The sequence below is a fragment of the Montipora foliosa genome, chromosome 9, assembly GCF_036669935.1.
Source record: "Montipora foliosa isolate CH-2021 chromosome 9, ASM3666993v2, whole genome shotgun sequence".
Taxonomy (NCBI): Eukaryota; Metazoa; Cnidaria; class Anthozoa; order Scleractinia; family Acroporidae; genus Montipora; species Montipora foliosa.
In genome coordinates, this window is record NC_090877.1 from 5,948,608 (window position 1) to 5,965,484 (window position 16,877).

Consider the following 16,877-nt stretch of genomic DNA (forward strand, 5'->3'; position numbering starts at 1 on the left):
ATGACAGTGTTAACTGAATAGATTGCAATGTGAAGTGCTAGATTTCAATCCCATATGAACCATGTGAGTGTCAGCCCTACAGATGGAAATGGGCCCACACAAGGACAGAGAAAAACTTTTCCTTGTACTTGTACATGTTCATTGCCGTGACTTTAACATCTTCACTTCCCACGGCCTGCTCCCGTCTGACCTTGTAGCTCAGTCGGTGGAGCGGCGGAGATCTGGCCCGGGGGTCGTGGGTTCGATTCCCACCCTAGTCGGAGTTTTTCTCTGTCCTTGCGTGGGCCCGTTTCCATCAGTAGGGCTAACGCTCACATGGTTCATATGGGATTGAAATCTAGCACTTCACATTGCAATCCATTCAGTTAACTCTGTTTAAAATATAAGTGCTACAAGGGCAACGTTTGTATAAACGTAACCTTTCCTTAGCATGACAGTGCCCCTTTTAAAATACGGGCAAAAATAATGTCCGCGCATGCGAAGAAGTGCAGCAGGAAATGACTTAAAATCATTGAGAAACCCAACTGCAAAGAGGCGACCATTTAATAATTTCAAATGATGCCGGTGATGTTGAATTTGGAACCAATTGCAACGAAGAAACATATTGTTTCGTTGCCAGAGTAAGCATGATTAAAACCAGGGCGCTTATGATTAAAACACATTGCATGCGCGCTGTAAGTATATGACTGTATCCCCCTGCCTTCCATGGTTGCCGTTGTTCTTACCTTTCGACTCACTCACTCTCACGCACTACAAGTCTTTCATTTTCAAGTTTCGAATTGTTGACCTCGGGAGTGAATAAAAGCCACAAATTGACGAGAAGTGACTTCTACTTTGCATGGATTCGAGCTGAAAGGTGGTGTAAATAAAGATCAATAAAACCAGCTGTTTTAAAAGACACAAGCATACGTACAACCAACCCCATCAACCAGTCGTTAATTTTCTGTCTTTTGTCTGTGCAAAAGATGCTAATAACTCTGTAATGATCTGAGTATGCGTATGTTGATCATTTGGCTTATGCTTTCATAAAATAATCATCCATCTTTCATTCACAACAAAAGAATTTCCTTGCATGTTACATTTCACGAGCAACCCATTTTACAATGACAAGAGAATTAAAGTCTTTGTAGCAGTAGACCATTGAACCATCACCTTCAGACATTGGCACGTCCTAATGATTCTAATTTATTTTCACGTTCTCAATATTCCATTCGCTCTTGAAAAAAGTAGTTTACCTCAGTGAAAGCGTGGATGCCTAACCATGAGAGCACACTTTGCCTGAATGAGTAATTACGAGTTAATTCACCGAGAAGACTCATTTAACATGGATTTATCATTGAAAATTATTAAAATGAACCATGTGTTTTACAATAAAGTAGAACTTAATGGCTTCGAAGTACAGCCAACAGCTTGACGAAGTATTTCGAGTAGTTCCATTAACAATGTGATTAGGCAGGGGTTCGAGGCTGAGGGATGGCCCAGTAATGAGAGCACTCGCCTCTCACCAATGTGGCCCGGATTCGATTCCTGGACTCGGTGCCATATAACAAATTTCAGTTTTTAATGCGTCTGTCCTGTTATTGATCATGAATTTCGTCACAACATTGTCCAAGTAGCTATGGATCAAGACTACTTTGACAATGTTGTGACGAAATTCATGATCAATAACAGGACAGACGCATGAAAAACTGACATCTATTTGTTTTTTAAAAATAACAAAAAGGCAGAGGGGTCAAAATTAAGTCAAAACACGAGAACAACGCGAGAGAAAAATGCGAGAAACTTCAATTTTTGGTCTGTTCCAAACGTCGTGCTACTGCCGTGCCGAACTCAAATGAAATTGTCATTTCGATTTAAGTACGGCAGTAGCACGGCGTTTGAAACCATTAAGCGCGGCACGGCTGACTTAGGTTCGGCACGACTACTTAGCACGGCAGGACTTGCCGTGCTGCACGGCAGTAGCACGACTTGGTTTCAAACGGCGTGCTATTGTTGCGCCGAACTCAATTCATAAATTAATTTAAGGTATTTTGCATTATTTGCATACTATTACGCTGGATGGATGGTTTGTTTTGACTTTTGAATTCGACGCGACTGTATTAGGTTCGACGTTTGAAACTGCTGCCGTGCCATCGTCGTGCCACTACCAAGCCAAATTCATTTAAGTTCGGCACGGCAGTAGCACGACGTTTGGATCAGGCCTTATTCAATCTGACGGGACCAAATTCATAACTTGCCTCGCTCTCTTATTGGCTAATGAAAATAATGGAGACTTTCCACTGGTTGAAAAGTGACAGATCGACGTTTCACTCTACAAAACGCATAAATTATAAATTTATGTGTCTGTCCGCTTATTGACAACAAAAATTAGTCAATAAGCATGCGAGCTCGAGTTGAGTTTGTTGGTTCTGTTCTCCTCTCGGAGAGGTTTTCTCCGGGTACTCCGGGTTTCTCCTCTCCTCAAAACCCAACATTTTACTAGATTTGCGAATTTATTTCAGTTTACAGTGTCCCTCCAGCGCTAGAACGACTAGTTTCTTTCCTTTTCAAAGCAATTCTTTTTTTCTAATTTTTGGTTCAGAAGTGCCTTTGAATGGTTAGCTTCAAACAGAAAGTGTGGGTAGTGGTCACGATAATGCATTTAGGCCTAAGGAATCCGTCAGTTTGAGTGTAGGGTTGTCGTTTGTTTTCAGAAGGTTAGGGGTTGGGGTCATAAAATGGGTTGGTATTTAGGCCTAATGGGTGGATTTCTGACTGGCTAACTAAGGGCGCGTCATTTATTTGCAAACTGAACAAATGCTAATGACAAGTATTGCTAGCTTGCTTGCAAGCAGCCGTGAACGAAGTTTTTTTGCAATAATCGAGTGTCATATTGCTCGAAGTGTAAGGGTATAACTTGAAAATGAAATCCCTTAATGATTCCTTGTGGCCGGAGTAACTATTTTAGCATAGTCTTTCCTAATATCCATTATTTTTCCCAACAGCATGTTCGGGTGTACAGGACTCGTTTTGTTTTGATGTGAGGCTGAAAAGTTTCTTAAGATGTTCTTAAATTAACATCAGACTTTGTTTCACCTGATGACTTTGATGGTGTTGAAGTTATTTTGGAACGATTATATAAATAAGAACTGCTCATTATTACAAACTGAGATGTTTATCATACCATTGTTATGTTATACAAAATATGTCCTGAAGTATTTCGGTTAATTTACGTTTATTTACCTTTATTTTATGCTTTCATTTAAAATCAAATGAACAAAATAAAAACTGTTCTTAATCGACTCTCAGCCTGAGGAATGTTCTTAACACGTTCTTAAAATTTGGCTAATCTCAGCCTCGACATTCTTATAAAAAGGTTCTTATAAAAAATATATAAAAAAAGAGTGTATGTGGGTTGAGTTTGTAGTGGTTCATTACTCCGCTCCCACGAGAGGTTTTTCTCCGGGTTCTCCGGTTTGCCCCTCTGCATGCACAAAAACCAATACTTGATCGGATTTGATTTTGATCCCAAATTTAATTTTGCCCCAGCGCTAGAAGACTTGGCACTTAAAGTTCATTAATATTAGTATTATTCTCAGGCACTGCGGTATGAGCCACAAAACACTAAGTACTATAATTACATGCCTTTTTTATACAACAATAGTTAAAACAACTCAGTACTTTTTGTCCCATTTTCTTGTAACCATTGCCGGGGCGGGATTTGAATTCTCACCATCACTTGTCTCGGCAAAGAACATCCTTGTACATATGTGTGCTGACAGTCCTGACAAAATCGGGCTTGAATTTCATTGCCTAACTTTTAACTATCTTTTGTTTGTCTGCCAAAAGGCAAACTATTCAAATTATGAAACGTTTACGAAATGCTCCAATTCCAGTTACAGAGTACAAACAAATTCAAGATTCTTCTCAGTCAATAATTTATGCTTGATGGTTAAAAAAAGAGTACATTAATCCCAGTACCTAAGGCGATAATGCATTAAATTAAAAATCAGTTTAATCAAGAGAGGATGACTCTACATTTTATCATCACTTTGTGAAGGTGCTAATGATAAAAAAATGATTGATGCAAATGATTTTAATATCAAAGGCAGTGTCACGCTATTTCAGTGAAACTTCAAAACACTAAAATACGTCTTAGCATGAATCAAGACCAAAAAGCAATGGTGTAGTTTTGTGCACTGAACCTATTAAATTATTATCCTGCGAAATCGTGCGGAATATTGCCTAATACTGTAGCTGACGAGGCCGTAGGCCGAGTTGGCTAAAATCAGGCGATATTTCGCAAGATTGAGTAGGATTATTGTCTTTTATTATTCAACACATTGATGACAAAGCAAGATTTTCTTCGTTGATTGTAAAAAAGCTGGAAATACTACCATTTTTCTCCGCGTCACACAAAATTACGTATATCGCATGTTATTATACATCAGACTCACTATGAAAAATCTGATTGGTCGAGAGCATTCAATCAATTCACAATAGCTTGTGAACTTGACAAGATAAATGCAATATCTGCTGCAGATATTGCATTTATCGTGTCAAGTTCAACGTCTGCCTGGTTACTAGGCCCTTAGTTACTTAATACACTAGTTTCGAAATGTGCAGCAATAAAAGAACAGAGTCGAAGTTCAGGGGAATAATTAGCATTTGTATTAATCAAATCAAAGGAAAATGCAAATTATTCCCCTGAACCTCGATTCCGTTCTTTTGTTGCTGCACAATTCGAAACTAGCCTATTGTAACGTTATTTTCAACAATTAAAAACAGTCGAACAGAGACTTTCAATTAATGTTTATAAAGATTTTCCGTTAAGGATTTTTCCATTTTAATATATACTTTATTCAGACAAAGGTTTATTATTGTATTTTAACATTTTTAAATGATCTTGGTTAAGCTGATCAGTGTCACTTTCACCTTAGTTTTGAAATAAGGCCATTTTTCAACAGATGAATGTCTTCTTTCGCCTATTGCTTAAAAAATGTATAATAAAACAATTATTGAATTCGGTTTTCGCATGATATCATGAATTATCAAAACCTCGTGTCTGTGTTATCTTCCCCAGCCTTCGGCTTCGGCAGATAACACAGACCTCGGTTTTGATAATTCATGATATCATTCTCAACCTCATCCAATAATTGTTTAATATCTGTTGGGTACGCACGACGAATATTGACAACGCTATGACCATATTTGGACATTGTCACAGATTATGATTCAACACATCGTGACAATGTCCAAATTTGGTCATAGCGCGCGCGTACTCAACGTATATCCTGCGATATACGTAATTTTGTGTGTCGAGGAAAAAATGGTAGCTTTTCCAGCTTTTTTTTTCCAATAAACGTAGAAAATCGTGCTTTGTCATCAATGTGTTGAATAATAAAAAAACAATCATACTGCTCAATCTTGCGAAATATCGCCTGATTTTAGCCAACTCGGCCTACGGCTACGTTGGCTAAGTATCAGGCGATATTCCGGGCTATTTCGCAGGATAATTGTTAATTATTTGCATCCATGGATGGAAAGATGGAAATGGATTGAAGCTTAAGAAAACTGGCCAACATCTTTTTGTGCAATAAATATATTTCATATCTGCCAGGAATGTTGTACCTGTGAGTTAAAGTACTAATTTAGATTTTTACCCGGTTTTGACCTAAAAACAGCAAATTTAGCATGACAGTGCCCCTTTAACTTTTTAGTTCGGTGGCTAAGCGAAAATACTTCAGAAACGCCGTGTTACATATTGCAAACAGTGGCTTTCATCAGTAACAGGAAGTTTCATCTTGTTGATATGATACGACTGTAGTTAATATTTTTGGAAAACCCCATACGGTTATCATCAAATTGAATAGGACTGGGATAATATTCGAATTAGTTTCACCATCGTTGTCTCTCAGAATTTTGATATAAAAAGTGTATGTTATAACTAAAAAGCTAAAACAAATAGTGGAGCTTCTCCTTTAGAACAAAACGCGATTAGTCGGCCGAAAACTAAAATGGATTCAAAGTGTGAAAAATAGCTGCGATCGGCTGGAAGATTTTCACTCCGATATATTGAAAATTATCAGAGTTCACATTTGCATATAATTTCTCACACAAACTCCTAGTCGAAGACATTCTGTTTTTCTTTTACCTCAAACTGACTCAGCTGTAAGGTTGAGAAATCATTACTGATGACTGACCGAGTGTATAATGCTGATATTAATCTTGCTCAATGTTGCCTCAATTGTCCCCGCGGCTGCAATTGAGAAAAAAGACCACTGGGGATTCTGATAAGACGGAAAAACTTCCAACAACTCTTAAATTCACGGCATCCAAGAGAGCAAATATAAAAATTCGAAATTTGGATAAGAAGAGATACATATTTCCCTCCTAGTAATGATTCTCTCTCTTTTATTTTTAACGAATATTTTAATGTCTAGTCATTAGCGGATAAGGCTGTGTCTCTCTGTTAAACCACATTAAAAAATAAATAGCGTGCAGTATTGTTATCTATAGCTATCAGTTTTCTACGTCATTTGCGGTTTATAAAACAAAGAAACGTTAAGTTTCGGGATCAGTATTGCTTGAAACGCTGCAATACGTAGGCAGATGAACTTCTCTCACAAACACTGAGAACTCAGGTTTAACTTGAAAAGGCAGAACGAACTTAGAACAAGCGGGTCTTCCTTGACTTCCTTGGAGTCGGTAGTGATTTGTATCGGCAGAGACGAAGATTTTAGAATTACCATGACACAGCAGAATATTGGGAATGCAAGCTTACACGTAAAGACGTCTTGCAGTGATTTAGAGATTTTCTTCAGCAATGCAGATGTTGATATACTTTCTCTGTCAGATTCAATTCTTTGTCTTGTTAACGCTGTCTTTAGCTTTGTAGCCGTGTTTGCCAACATCATTGTTTTTTACGCTTTATACAAAGCTACTTCGCTGAATTCAACATCCAAGGCGTTGCTTTGCAATCTAGCTCTCTCCGATCTGGGGGTTGGTGCAATTGTTCAGCCGCTCTTCATTGTGTACAGATGGGCGAAGATTCAAAACCGTCTTGAAGACGAGGCCTGTACAGCAGGAATTATCGCTCATATTGTAGGCAGCCATCTTTCCGCTGTTTCCTTTCTAACAATGACAGCCATAAGCGTGGACCGTCTACTCGCTTTACACCTTCGAATCAAATATCAAGCAACTATCACGCTAAAAGGGACTCTAGTTGTTCTTGCTTTGATATGGGTCTCAGGCGGCTTGTGGGCAAAATCATGGAAAAAAAATCAAGACGTGTACAGCATATTCAGCATCATTTATATTCCAGTTTGTTTCCTTGTTGCCTTTCTATCTTACTTCAAGATATACCTTGCCCTGAGAAAACATGCATGCAAGATGGGAAGACATATCAATCCTTTGAAATGCAAAAGAAAAACGAACGAAATGAACTTTTCCCATTACAAAAAGTCTGTCTTCAGTATGTTTTATTTATTTTGCGCCTTTTTGGTTTCGTTTCTTCCTTACTTATGCCATAAACTTTCAGTGATCATATCCGGATGGAATACTTCTACCTCCGTTTTGTTTAGTGTCGGCTTAACCATGGTTTATTTGAACAGTTCGCTTAATCCTTTGATTTACTGTTGGAGAATATCAGAAGTGCAGCAAACAGTCCTTCAAGTTTTGTGCGGATGCAAGGGTCGCCGTGACTCTGTGATCCAGCTAAATAAGGTCGCATTTTCTTCGAATAAAAGGCAGGTTATACTTTTGCTGCCCAGACCACCTGAAAACGTGGCTGTGTAGCTTTTGGCTGTCAAAGGTTTCTTGGTGTGGCTGAGAGACCTGAGAGCATGGCGGCATACAACATTACCTCACCAATTGTTACAACCCTCGGCAATCAAAAATTCAAAATGATCAGAGATATTGATTTATCGATTAATTCAACTCAGTAAGTTTTTAGACTTCTGTGTATTGAAGCACTGTGTTGACAACCGCGTTAATTGGGAATCAATATCTTGGGAAATAATTTGAAATATTGTATTGTCGCCCGCTGGATACAGGAAGTGCGGTTTGTCATTCGCTTATTTGGGCAAACACGATACTGTACAATCAATGATATATACGTTTCATGCAAGTATCACAATAAAAAGTAAATAAACAATTCAAGCTAAATTAAATATCTGTGTCGGGTTCACGAGTTTCAAGAAATAAAAATGTTTCACTTTACAAAGTAAAAACTCGTTACTGATATTGTATTGACTCCAACTGAGCCGGAATTGCCGTGGTCATTCAATTCAATTCAATTCAATTTATTTGTTTATTAGCAATGCAAAAGAGCGATTTTACATTGAGTGTCGTAAACCAAAACCAAAGTGGTTACTTTAGCCAATCAGAAAGGACGGAGACAATCCGGTTAACCAATCAAAACTCGAAGTAATTACACGTGGCTGACACAAAGCGCGGGAAAATGTGCACGCGAGAGCCACGATTGGTTTTGGTTTCACTTCTGATTGGTTGAAAAAGTGGCGCGAGAACTTTGAACCAATCACTGAATGAACTAATCATAAACCAAAGCAATTTGCTAATTACTGTCGACGCTCAATTGAAAACCACTCTATCATCACAGTCCTAGGCGACCAGCAATTAACGAAGCTCTATTCTAGGCGGGCCACCTTTTTAAAACAAGTCCTTGTCTTTGTTATTGAACACATATTATTAAATAAAATGCTGTTAAAATCACAAAGTACATACAAAATAAGAAATCAGTTAATTACTAATTAATTACACAGTTATCAAGATACACAGTTGAAACATGAATAATTACAATTTAAAATGATTAGATTTGAATTGAAATTTAGGAACCGTTTACCAGACGAACATTCGCAAAAGGGTGTTTTCTTTGAGTCAAACCCGCGGCAGCTTTAGACCTTCCCTGATGAAGACACCATACCGGAGCACAGTCGTAGTTGAGTCATGATACGGAACTTTGCACATTGAATTTTTATCTTCAAAGGAGAGTAGCGTCAAGCTATGTCTTACTTTAAAACGTGGTTGCTGCTCAAGCCTCAACCTTCACAAGAATTATATTTTCTGAAATAAAACCTTGCATACAATACTCTCGATTTCCTGACAAAATTATTGTTTCATTGATCAAATGGGCGTTGCAGCCTAATGAGAGTTAAAAGACATTTCACTTAATAATGATTTGAACTTTGATTTCTTTAATAGAGTTTTTGCTTGACAGAATTCAATGATAGATGTTCAAAATTATATGCTTTTGAGCCATCCGTCAGTTGTAGTCGGGAACGTGTTGTGAAAGGAGAAATTGTCAGGAAGAATATTTGTTGCTAACCAGTATCTGTGCAATTCGGAATTAATTCAGTTGGATATCGCCACTTGGTTAGTTCAATTTCTAATGATGCTTTTTGTATTCCTGGCTATTATCCTTTAGTTCGATTGGATAGACTGCACGGGGGGCGTGGTGGTGGTGTTGCTTTTTATGTCTCATCTTCTGTCGGTTTCAAGAGAAGGCACGATTTGGAAGTTAATGAGCTTGAATTGTTATGGATAGAATTAAAGCTCAACCGCATTGTGTTCCTTTGTGGTGTTTGTTACAAACCACCTTGTCAGGATTCCGTGACAAATTTGAAATTTTTGGAAAATTTGCAACTTTCTTTAGATAAAGTTTCTCAGCAGCCTAATTCTTTTCTTACGTTGATAGGTGATTTTAATGCTTCTTATGATCCCTCAAATCCCTTGGTTAGGAATGACTTTGGAGCATTATTATATCGGTGGATGGAATGTAACAACGTTTATCAAGTTATTAACGAACCTACACGTATTACGCAATATAGTAAGTCTCTTTTGGATTTAATCATAACAAATTGTCCTGGTTATTTCGTTAATTGCAGAACACTTAGTCCACCAGAAAATTGTGATCATTCTCTAATCTTTGCACGCCTGAACATCTCTGTCTCAAAACCTAAGTGTTATAACCGACGCATATGGCAGTTTAACGATGTTAATGAGGCAGAATTGTGTAATGAATTAGCACATTTTGACTGGGATGCAGAAGTATTTAGTAATTTATATGATATTAATGCTATTTATAGCTGCTGGTTTAAGCATTTTTATGATATAGTGAAGACGAAAATTCCAAGCAGGATAGTTATGATCAGACCTCGTGACAAGCCGTGGATGGATAGTTCTGTTAGACTGGCTATGAGAAAACGAGATCGCTTATTGAAATTGTATTGTAAATATAAAACGCGACCCTCTTGGGAGAAATATCGGCAACAGAGGAACTTGACTACGACATTAATACGTAAGAATAAGGCCAAGTATTTTCATAAAGTAATGCCAAATTGCAAGATGTAACAACTGGTATTAAGGCGTGGTGGAGCATTGTTAAGGGACTTTACGGCGAAAAAGTGCAATCTATCGTTTCTACTTTGATTGAAGGTGTTAGGCAAGTTACTAATGCGCGAGAAAAGGCAGAAACATTAAATGAATATTTTTGCGATCAGAGTAAGGTTGATGATAGATTTGCATCCCTCCCAAGGGATTCTTCTTTTTTTCAGAATAATGCATTTTTGTCTAATGTTTTTACAACGGAACGAGAGGTTTACAATCTACTTATGACTGTTGATGTTTGCTAGGCGTGTGGACCTGACGGTATAGGGAATCGCATTCTTAAACTTTGTTCTAGCGGTATCGCTTCTTCGTTTTCAAAGTTAGTTAATATCTCTTTGTCTTCTGGTGTTTTTCCGTGTCAATGGAAGTTTGCAAATGTCATTCCGCTGTTTAAAAAGGATGATCGCCAGTGTAAATTGAATTATCGTCCTGTGTCCCTTTTGTGTTCTTTGTCTAAGATATTAGAGAAAATTGTCTTTATTAGAGAAAATTGTCTTTTTTTACATCTTGCAATTGAAAATTGTCTTTATCCGCCTTGCCGAACTAGTTTTAACGCTTAATTGTTTTTCAACTATTACAAACAAATTAATGGTGTAGCGATGGGCACAAGAATGGGACCTAGCTATGCCAATCTTTTTGTAGGATATGTTGAACACCAATTTTTTAATCAGTACAACGGCCCCAAACCTGAACTCTACGGCCGTTACATCGACGACTGCATCGGCGCTATTTCATCCAGCAGAGAAGAACTCGATCAATTTATAACCTCCGTCAACTCTTTTCATGCGGCTCTTAAATATACCTGGGAAATTTCGGAAACTTCAATGGCTTTCCTAGATATCAAAGTTTCTATTAGAGGCAACGTGCTATGTACTAGTGTGCACTACAAACCTACTGATTCTCACAGTTATTTGTTGTATTCATCGTCACATCCATCACATGTCAAGAACTCCATCCCTTATTCTTAATTTCTTAGACTTCGACGTCTATGCAGTGATGACTCCGATTTTTCCAGCAAATCAGAGGAGATGTGCCAGTTCTTCGAAAAACGTGGCTATCCTGTCTCTGTGGTCAAAGCGGGCCATCATCGCGCCCAACAATTTGATCGACAGTCATCACCACAAACGTCACAAAAAGATAAGAATGACAGAATTCCAGTCACCCTCACTTTCCATCCTCATAATCACGCAGTCAAAAGCATCATTCTTAGTAATTTTAAATTACTCCAAAATGATCCCGAGACTGGTAGAATCTTTTCGCAACCTCCACTTATTTCATTCAAACGCGACCAAAACGTAGGCAACTTTTTAGTTAGAAGCGCGCTCAAAACTAACGAGCAACCCGGCACTTTCAAATGCGCGCGCTCACGATGCAAAACTTGTCTTTTCATTGTTAACACTAGCAAGATATCGGGACCTAAGCGATCTGTTAAGATCACCGATCGTTTCACATGTACCTCCGCAAATGTCATTTATTGCATAACCTGCACGTTATGCAATAAATTATACATTGGTGAGACAGGTAGACGACTAGGTGACCGATTCCGCGAACACCTTAGCGATGTCGAGAAGAATAACAAGGATGCATCCAAGCCAGTCGCTCGCCATTTTAATCTCCCTAACCACTCCAAAAAACACATGGCTATCTGCGGCCTTTCCCTACATCTAGGTACGACGGAAAGCCGCAAGAATCTGGAACAAAAATTCATCTTTCAAATCGGCACCCTTAATCCTCACGGTATTAACGAACGCTTTTCATTTAACTAATATATTCCTATTTTTCACGTTGCCATGTTACCACCAATAGCGTAGCTCCTACTCTACTATAAAAACTACCCGTAACCCATAATCCCTCGATTCGCTCTGACGAAGGGCTAACGCTCGAAACGTCAGCTTTTAGAATCTCTGTACGGTGGCCAATTTACATTATCAACTCCGTTGATAAAACCAAATTTTTGTTTACAATTTCTTATTTGAGATTGGTTATCTCAATCGCTTACAGTCTGGTTTCCGCCCAGGTGACTCGACGGTAAATCAATTAATTTATCTGGTGCATCAAATTTACCAAGCTGTTGAGGATGGGAAGGAAGTGCGTATGGTTTTTTTGGATATCAGCAAGGCGTTTGACAAGGTGTGGCACAAAGGTCTTCTTTATAAGCTTAAAACAGTAGGAATCAGGGGAGCTTTGTTTAGCTGGTTTGAAAGTTATTTGTCTAATCGTCAACAAAGAGTGGTTTTAGATGGGCAGTCATCTGATTGGCGCCAAGTTGAAGCAGGGGTTCCTCAAGGTTCGTTTTTGGGGCCTATGTTATTTCTTATATATATTAATGACATAACAGATGAAATTCAGTCAAAATGCTTACTTTACGCTGATGATACTTCGCTTTTTGAAGTCGTTGATTCACCTGGTAACACTGCGTTGGTGTTAAATAAAGACCTTGAATCCATACAAAGGTGGGCTACGAAATGGCTTGTTACAATTAATCCTAGTAAAACTGAATGTATGACGTTTTCATCTAAACGGGTAAGACCGCTGCATCCCGACCTATTTTACAACGGAAATAACATTACTGAAGTTTCTAGCCATACCCACTTAGGCATAACGCTGTCTTATAACCTGACATGGAGAGCTCACATATTTAGTGTTTATCAAAAAGCTAATAAAAGATTAAATTTGTTGAAAGGAATTAGGTATAAAGTAGGCAGGGATACATTCAGAAAATTGTATAAGTCGGTTATCAGACCTGTTACGGAGTATGCTGATGTGCTTTGGGACGGCTGTACTGATGAGGAAAGCGAACTCCTTGAATCGGTTCAGTATGAAGCCGGGAAAGTCGTCACAGGTGCTATGCGGGGAACAAGTAGGATTCGCCTTATGACAGAGCTGGGGTGGGAGGAGATGAAAGTTAGACGCGATATTCATAAGCTTATTTGTTATTTTAAGATAGTAAAAAATTTGAGTCCGCCTTATCTTAAGGATCTGCTCCCAGCTAGAGTCTGTGAGAGAACTCATTGTACCCTTCGATCTTCTCAAAATTTTACTCTTTTCCCTGTGCGCACAGAGCGCTTTAAAAGGTCTTTTTATCCTTCCACAACTAAATTGTGGAACGACATTGATTTGGAAATTCGTGAATCTGATTCAATTGGCTCTTTTAAGAGAGCGTTAGTTAATTATTTTAATATTCCAAAGTATTTTTCGCCTTTTGATTATGCTCTTGACAGATACTCGTCCGTAATTCATACTAGACTGCGTCTAGGCGCTTGTGGTCTAAATTATTATCTATTTAAAATCGCTGTTAAGTCTTCACCTATTTGTAGCTGCGGCTTTGACAATGAGACTATAACCCATTTCTTTCTACAATGTCCTAATTATGCTGCCCTCAGATCTGATTTGCTCGCTGCTGCTGCTCGTATAGCTTCTGGTCAATATTCTGACCAGCAAAAAGTTGAAGTTTTTCTGTTTGGTTCTTCTGAAATGTCAAATAATGAAAACGTTGAAATCTTCTCTCATGTCCAGCACTTTATAAGAGAGTCTAAACGTTTTTCTTTTTGTGGTCATTATCATTGACCTAATTAACTTAAGCGTCTTTTTTGACTTACTTTGTATCCCGTGCCCGTGTTTGTTTTTTTTTTTTGTGTGGTAATTAGAATTTTGGTGTAAGCTCCCCGTGATGAGCTCATTTAGCTCTTGGGGCAAACATTTATATAAATATGTTTAAATTAAAAAAAAAAAAAACAAAAAGAATAAAACCTATCATTGAATCGCTACAATAAAGATCGAGATAACTCATACGACTTGTGGTCTACGTTCACCCCGAAGTCTGCTAACCGGTTTTTAACGTACGAAACAATTATTGATAGCGAATATATAAATTACGTCACCTTCGCCATTTTTTTTATCAATATGCCAACCAGAGCTTTTGGATTATTTTGATCCAGTGTTTACTACAGTTTTCCGAAAAAAAAGATCAAGATTTTGAAATCTGTGAAATTAAAGCAACAGGTTGTCTCTTCTGAAGTGTTAGTCCCTGCAATGGATGTAAAATGTAATTTTACCTAACAAATAAATGCAAATCAGGGGGAAATGCTAAATATAATGACCGAGCTCCTGGAAGGGGGACTGGAAACTAGACATTTCACAAGCCTTTTTCTCAAAAACAAGCCGTACGACCAGCGTTAAATTTTTGGAAATTAGTAAACAATATGAAGACGAAATTGTTAACATTTCTTTAAAAAGATCTATCGGACAGTTTTTCAGTTATTATCAAAATAGAAGAAAATTGTCGTTTTTTTCCATTTGCGAAAAACCTGTCGCACAGATTTAACTACTTATTCCTATACATGATTATTTTTTTCTCGCTAAGGAAATCCTGAAATGTTAAGGTGCGGTCGTATGGCTAGTTTTTGAGAAAAAGGCCATCGAAATGTATAGTTTCCAGTTTCCTGATTTGGATTTATTTTTTAGGTAAATTACATTTAATATCAATTGCAGTGAGACATCCTGTTGCTTCAATTTCACACATTTCAAAATCTTGATCCTTTTCTTCGGAAACTGAAGCAAGCCACCTTTTAGCATTTGAAAATGCTGATCTTGTAACCTCCTCATTTTTCCTGATTTTGCAACTTTACTCGTTTATAACTCTGCTTCCAGAAGGTAATTTCTTTTTCTTTTTTTAACGTTAGCTTATATTAATTAAAAATGTTTGTCTTTGAAATTTAAGAAACTTCTGTAGATGAAAAAAAAAATTAGACATATTACAGAAAACTGATTTTTCTAAAAAACTGGCCCACATATTTTGTTGAATTTTCAATATTTTAGAGATTATTTCTAACATTATCTGGTAACGCTGAATGGGAAAATTTCACTCTCCCGTTTAAAAGACATACCTTATATCGTTGCCATGGTAACATTACTTTGGAGGAAAGTCTGAAGTGAAAAATCTATGATGGGTAGTTAATACCCTGGCCAAATTTAGTCTTGAGATGAAACTATACTATATCTAAGGACTCAATATGTTTATTTGTGTGAAAAGAGGAGAAACTATTATGATTTCGAACCTCCTCTTTGAATCTTTCGAGTTGGTCCCTGCCACGGGCAAACATGGCATGAACAAGCACATAAATTTGTTGAAAAACAAAAGAAAGTAAAGTGCGAATAGGTTATATAAATGATACATATATTTGCCCCATTAACTGAGCCGAAGCGCTAGAGTGTCGTGTATGCAAAACTTGGAGCTTTCCTGAGAAATTGTAATGTAATGTAAGGGGACAAAGTCCGCCTATCATGTGACTTCAAGAACCAATGAAAGCGCGTGTTTTGATGTGTGATGTCAGACATACATCTTTCACGTGGAAATTTATGATCCTGTATTCGGAGATGAGTGAAAACACGTTTTTCCCCATTTCTCTAACCATTGTGTTGTGTACACTTGCTTCCAGTGTTCTTTAGGTCTCTTTAATATTTATTGTCGAACCAGTATGTTCTATATTGAGTGAATGAGCTCAAGACTTTAATAGGCATACTCATAAAACAGTGTATACTATACTAGGAGATAAAAATAAACAAATAAATAAACAATAATTAAAGATAACAAAAAAATTAACATGACAAGTCTAAAATAGATATCTACAATATAAAATTACTATTAACAAGATTCTATCTACACTAAAATTTAATATTATAATAACCTAATCATGGAACTTATTATAGGCATTATACTATTAATGAAGGGATAAATATCAGTAGTTACAGGTAACTTATTCCAGGCTAGTATTGAACTTGGATAAAAGAAATACTTATAGACGTTACAACTGCATTGAATATGACGGAAAGGAAATGCATTTGGGGCTCGAGAAGCCCTCAGTTGTTAGTGAATATACAAAAATTTGGTTTATCAACGGAGTTGATAAAGTAAATTGGCCACCGTACAGAGATTCTAAAAGCTGACGTTTCGAGCGTTAGCCCTTCGTCAGAGCGAATCGAGGGATTATGGGTTACGTGTAGTTTTTATAGTAGAGTAGGAGCTACGCTATTGGTGGTAACAAGGCAACGTGAAAAATAGGAATATATTAGTTAAATGAAAAGCGTTCGTTAATACCGTGAGGATTAAGGGTGCCGAACGCTTTTCATTTAATGAAACAAGTGGAGGTTGCGAAAATATTCTACCAGTGTCGGGATCATTTTGGAGTAATTTAAAATTATTGAGAATGATGCTTCCGACTGCGTGATTATGAGGATGGAAAGTGAGGGTGAATGGAATTTTGTCATTCTTATCTTTTTGTGACGTTTGTAGTGATGACTGTCGATCAAATTGTTGGGCGCGATGATGGCCCGCTTTGACCACAGAGACAGGATAGCCACGTTTTTCGAAGAACTGGCACATCTCCTCTGATTTGCTGGAAAAATCGGAGTCATCACTGCATAGACGTCGAAGTCTAAGAAATTGAGAATAAGGAATGGAGTTCTTGACATGTGATGGATGTGACGATGAA

At 37.6% G+C, this 16,877-nt stretch overlaps 1 protein-coding gene across 1 annotated transcript; it reads left to right on the forward strand.

Annotated features, from left to right (window-relative positions):
* Window positions 1-6,580: 6,580 nt before the first annotated feature.
* LOC137969445 (melanocyte-stimulating hormone receptor-like) lies at window positions 6,581-8,525 on the forward strand. The gene has a single exon (XM_068815680.1). The coding sequence runs from the start codon at window positions 6,730-6,732 to the stop codon at window positions 7,774-7,776; it is 1,047 nt and encodes a 348-aa protein (XP_068671781.1). The 5' UTR covers window positions 6,581-6,729; the 3' UTR covers window positions 7,777-8,525.
* The last annotated feature ends 8,352 nt before the right edge of the window (window positions 8,526-16,877 follow it).

Excerpts from the sequence above, each read along its gene's own strand:
- LOC137969445 (XM_068815680.1), top strand. The coding sequence starts at position 6,730 with ATGACACAGCAGAATATTGGGAATGCAAGCTTACACGTAAAGACGTCT.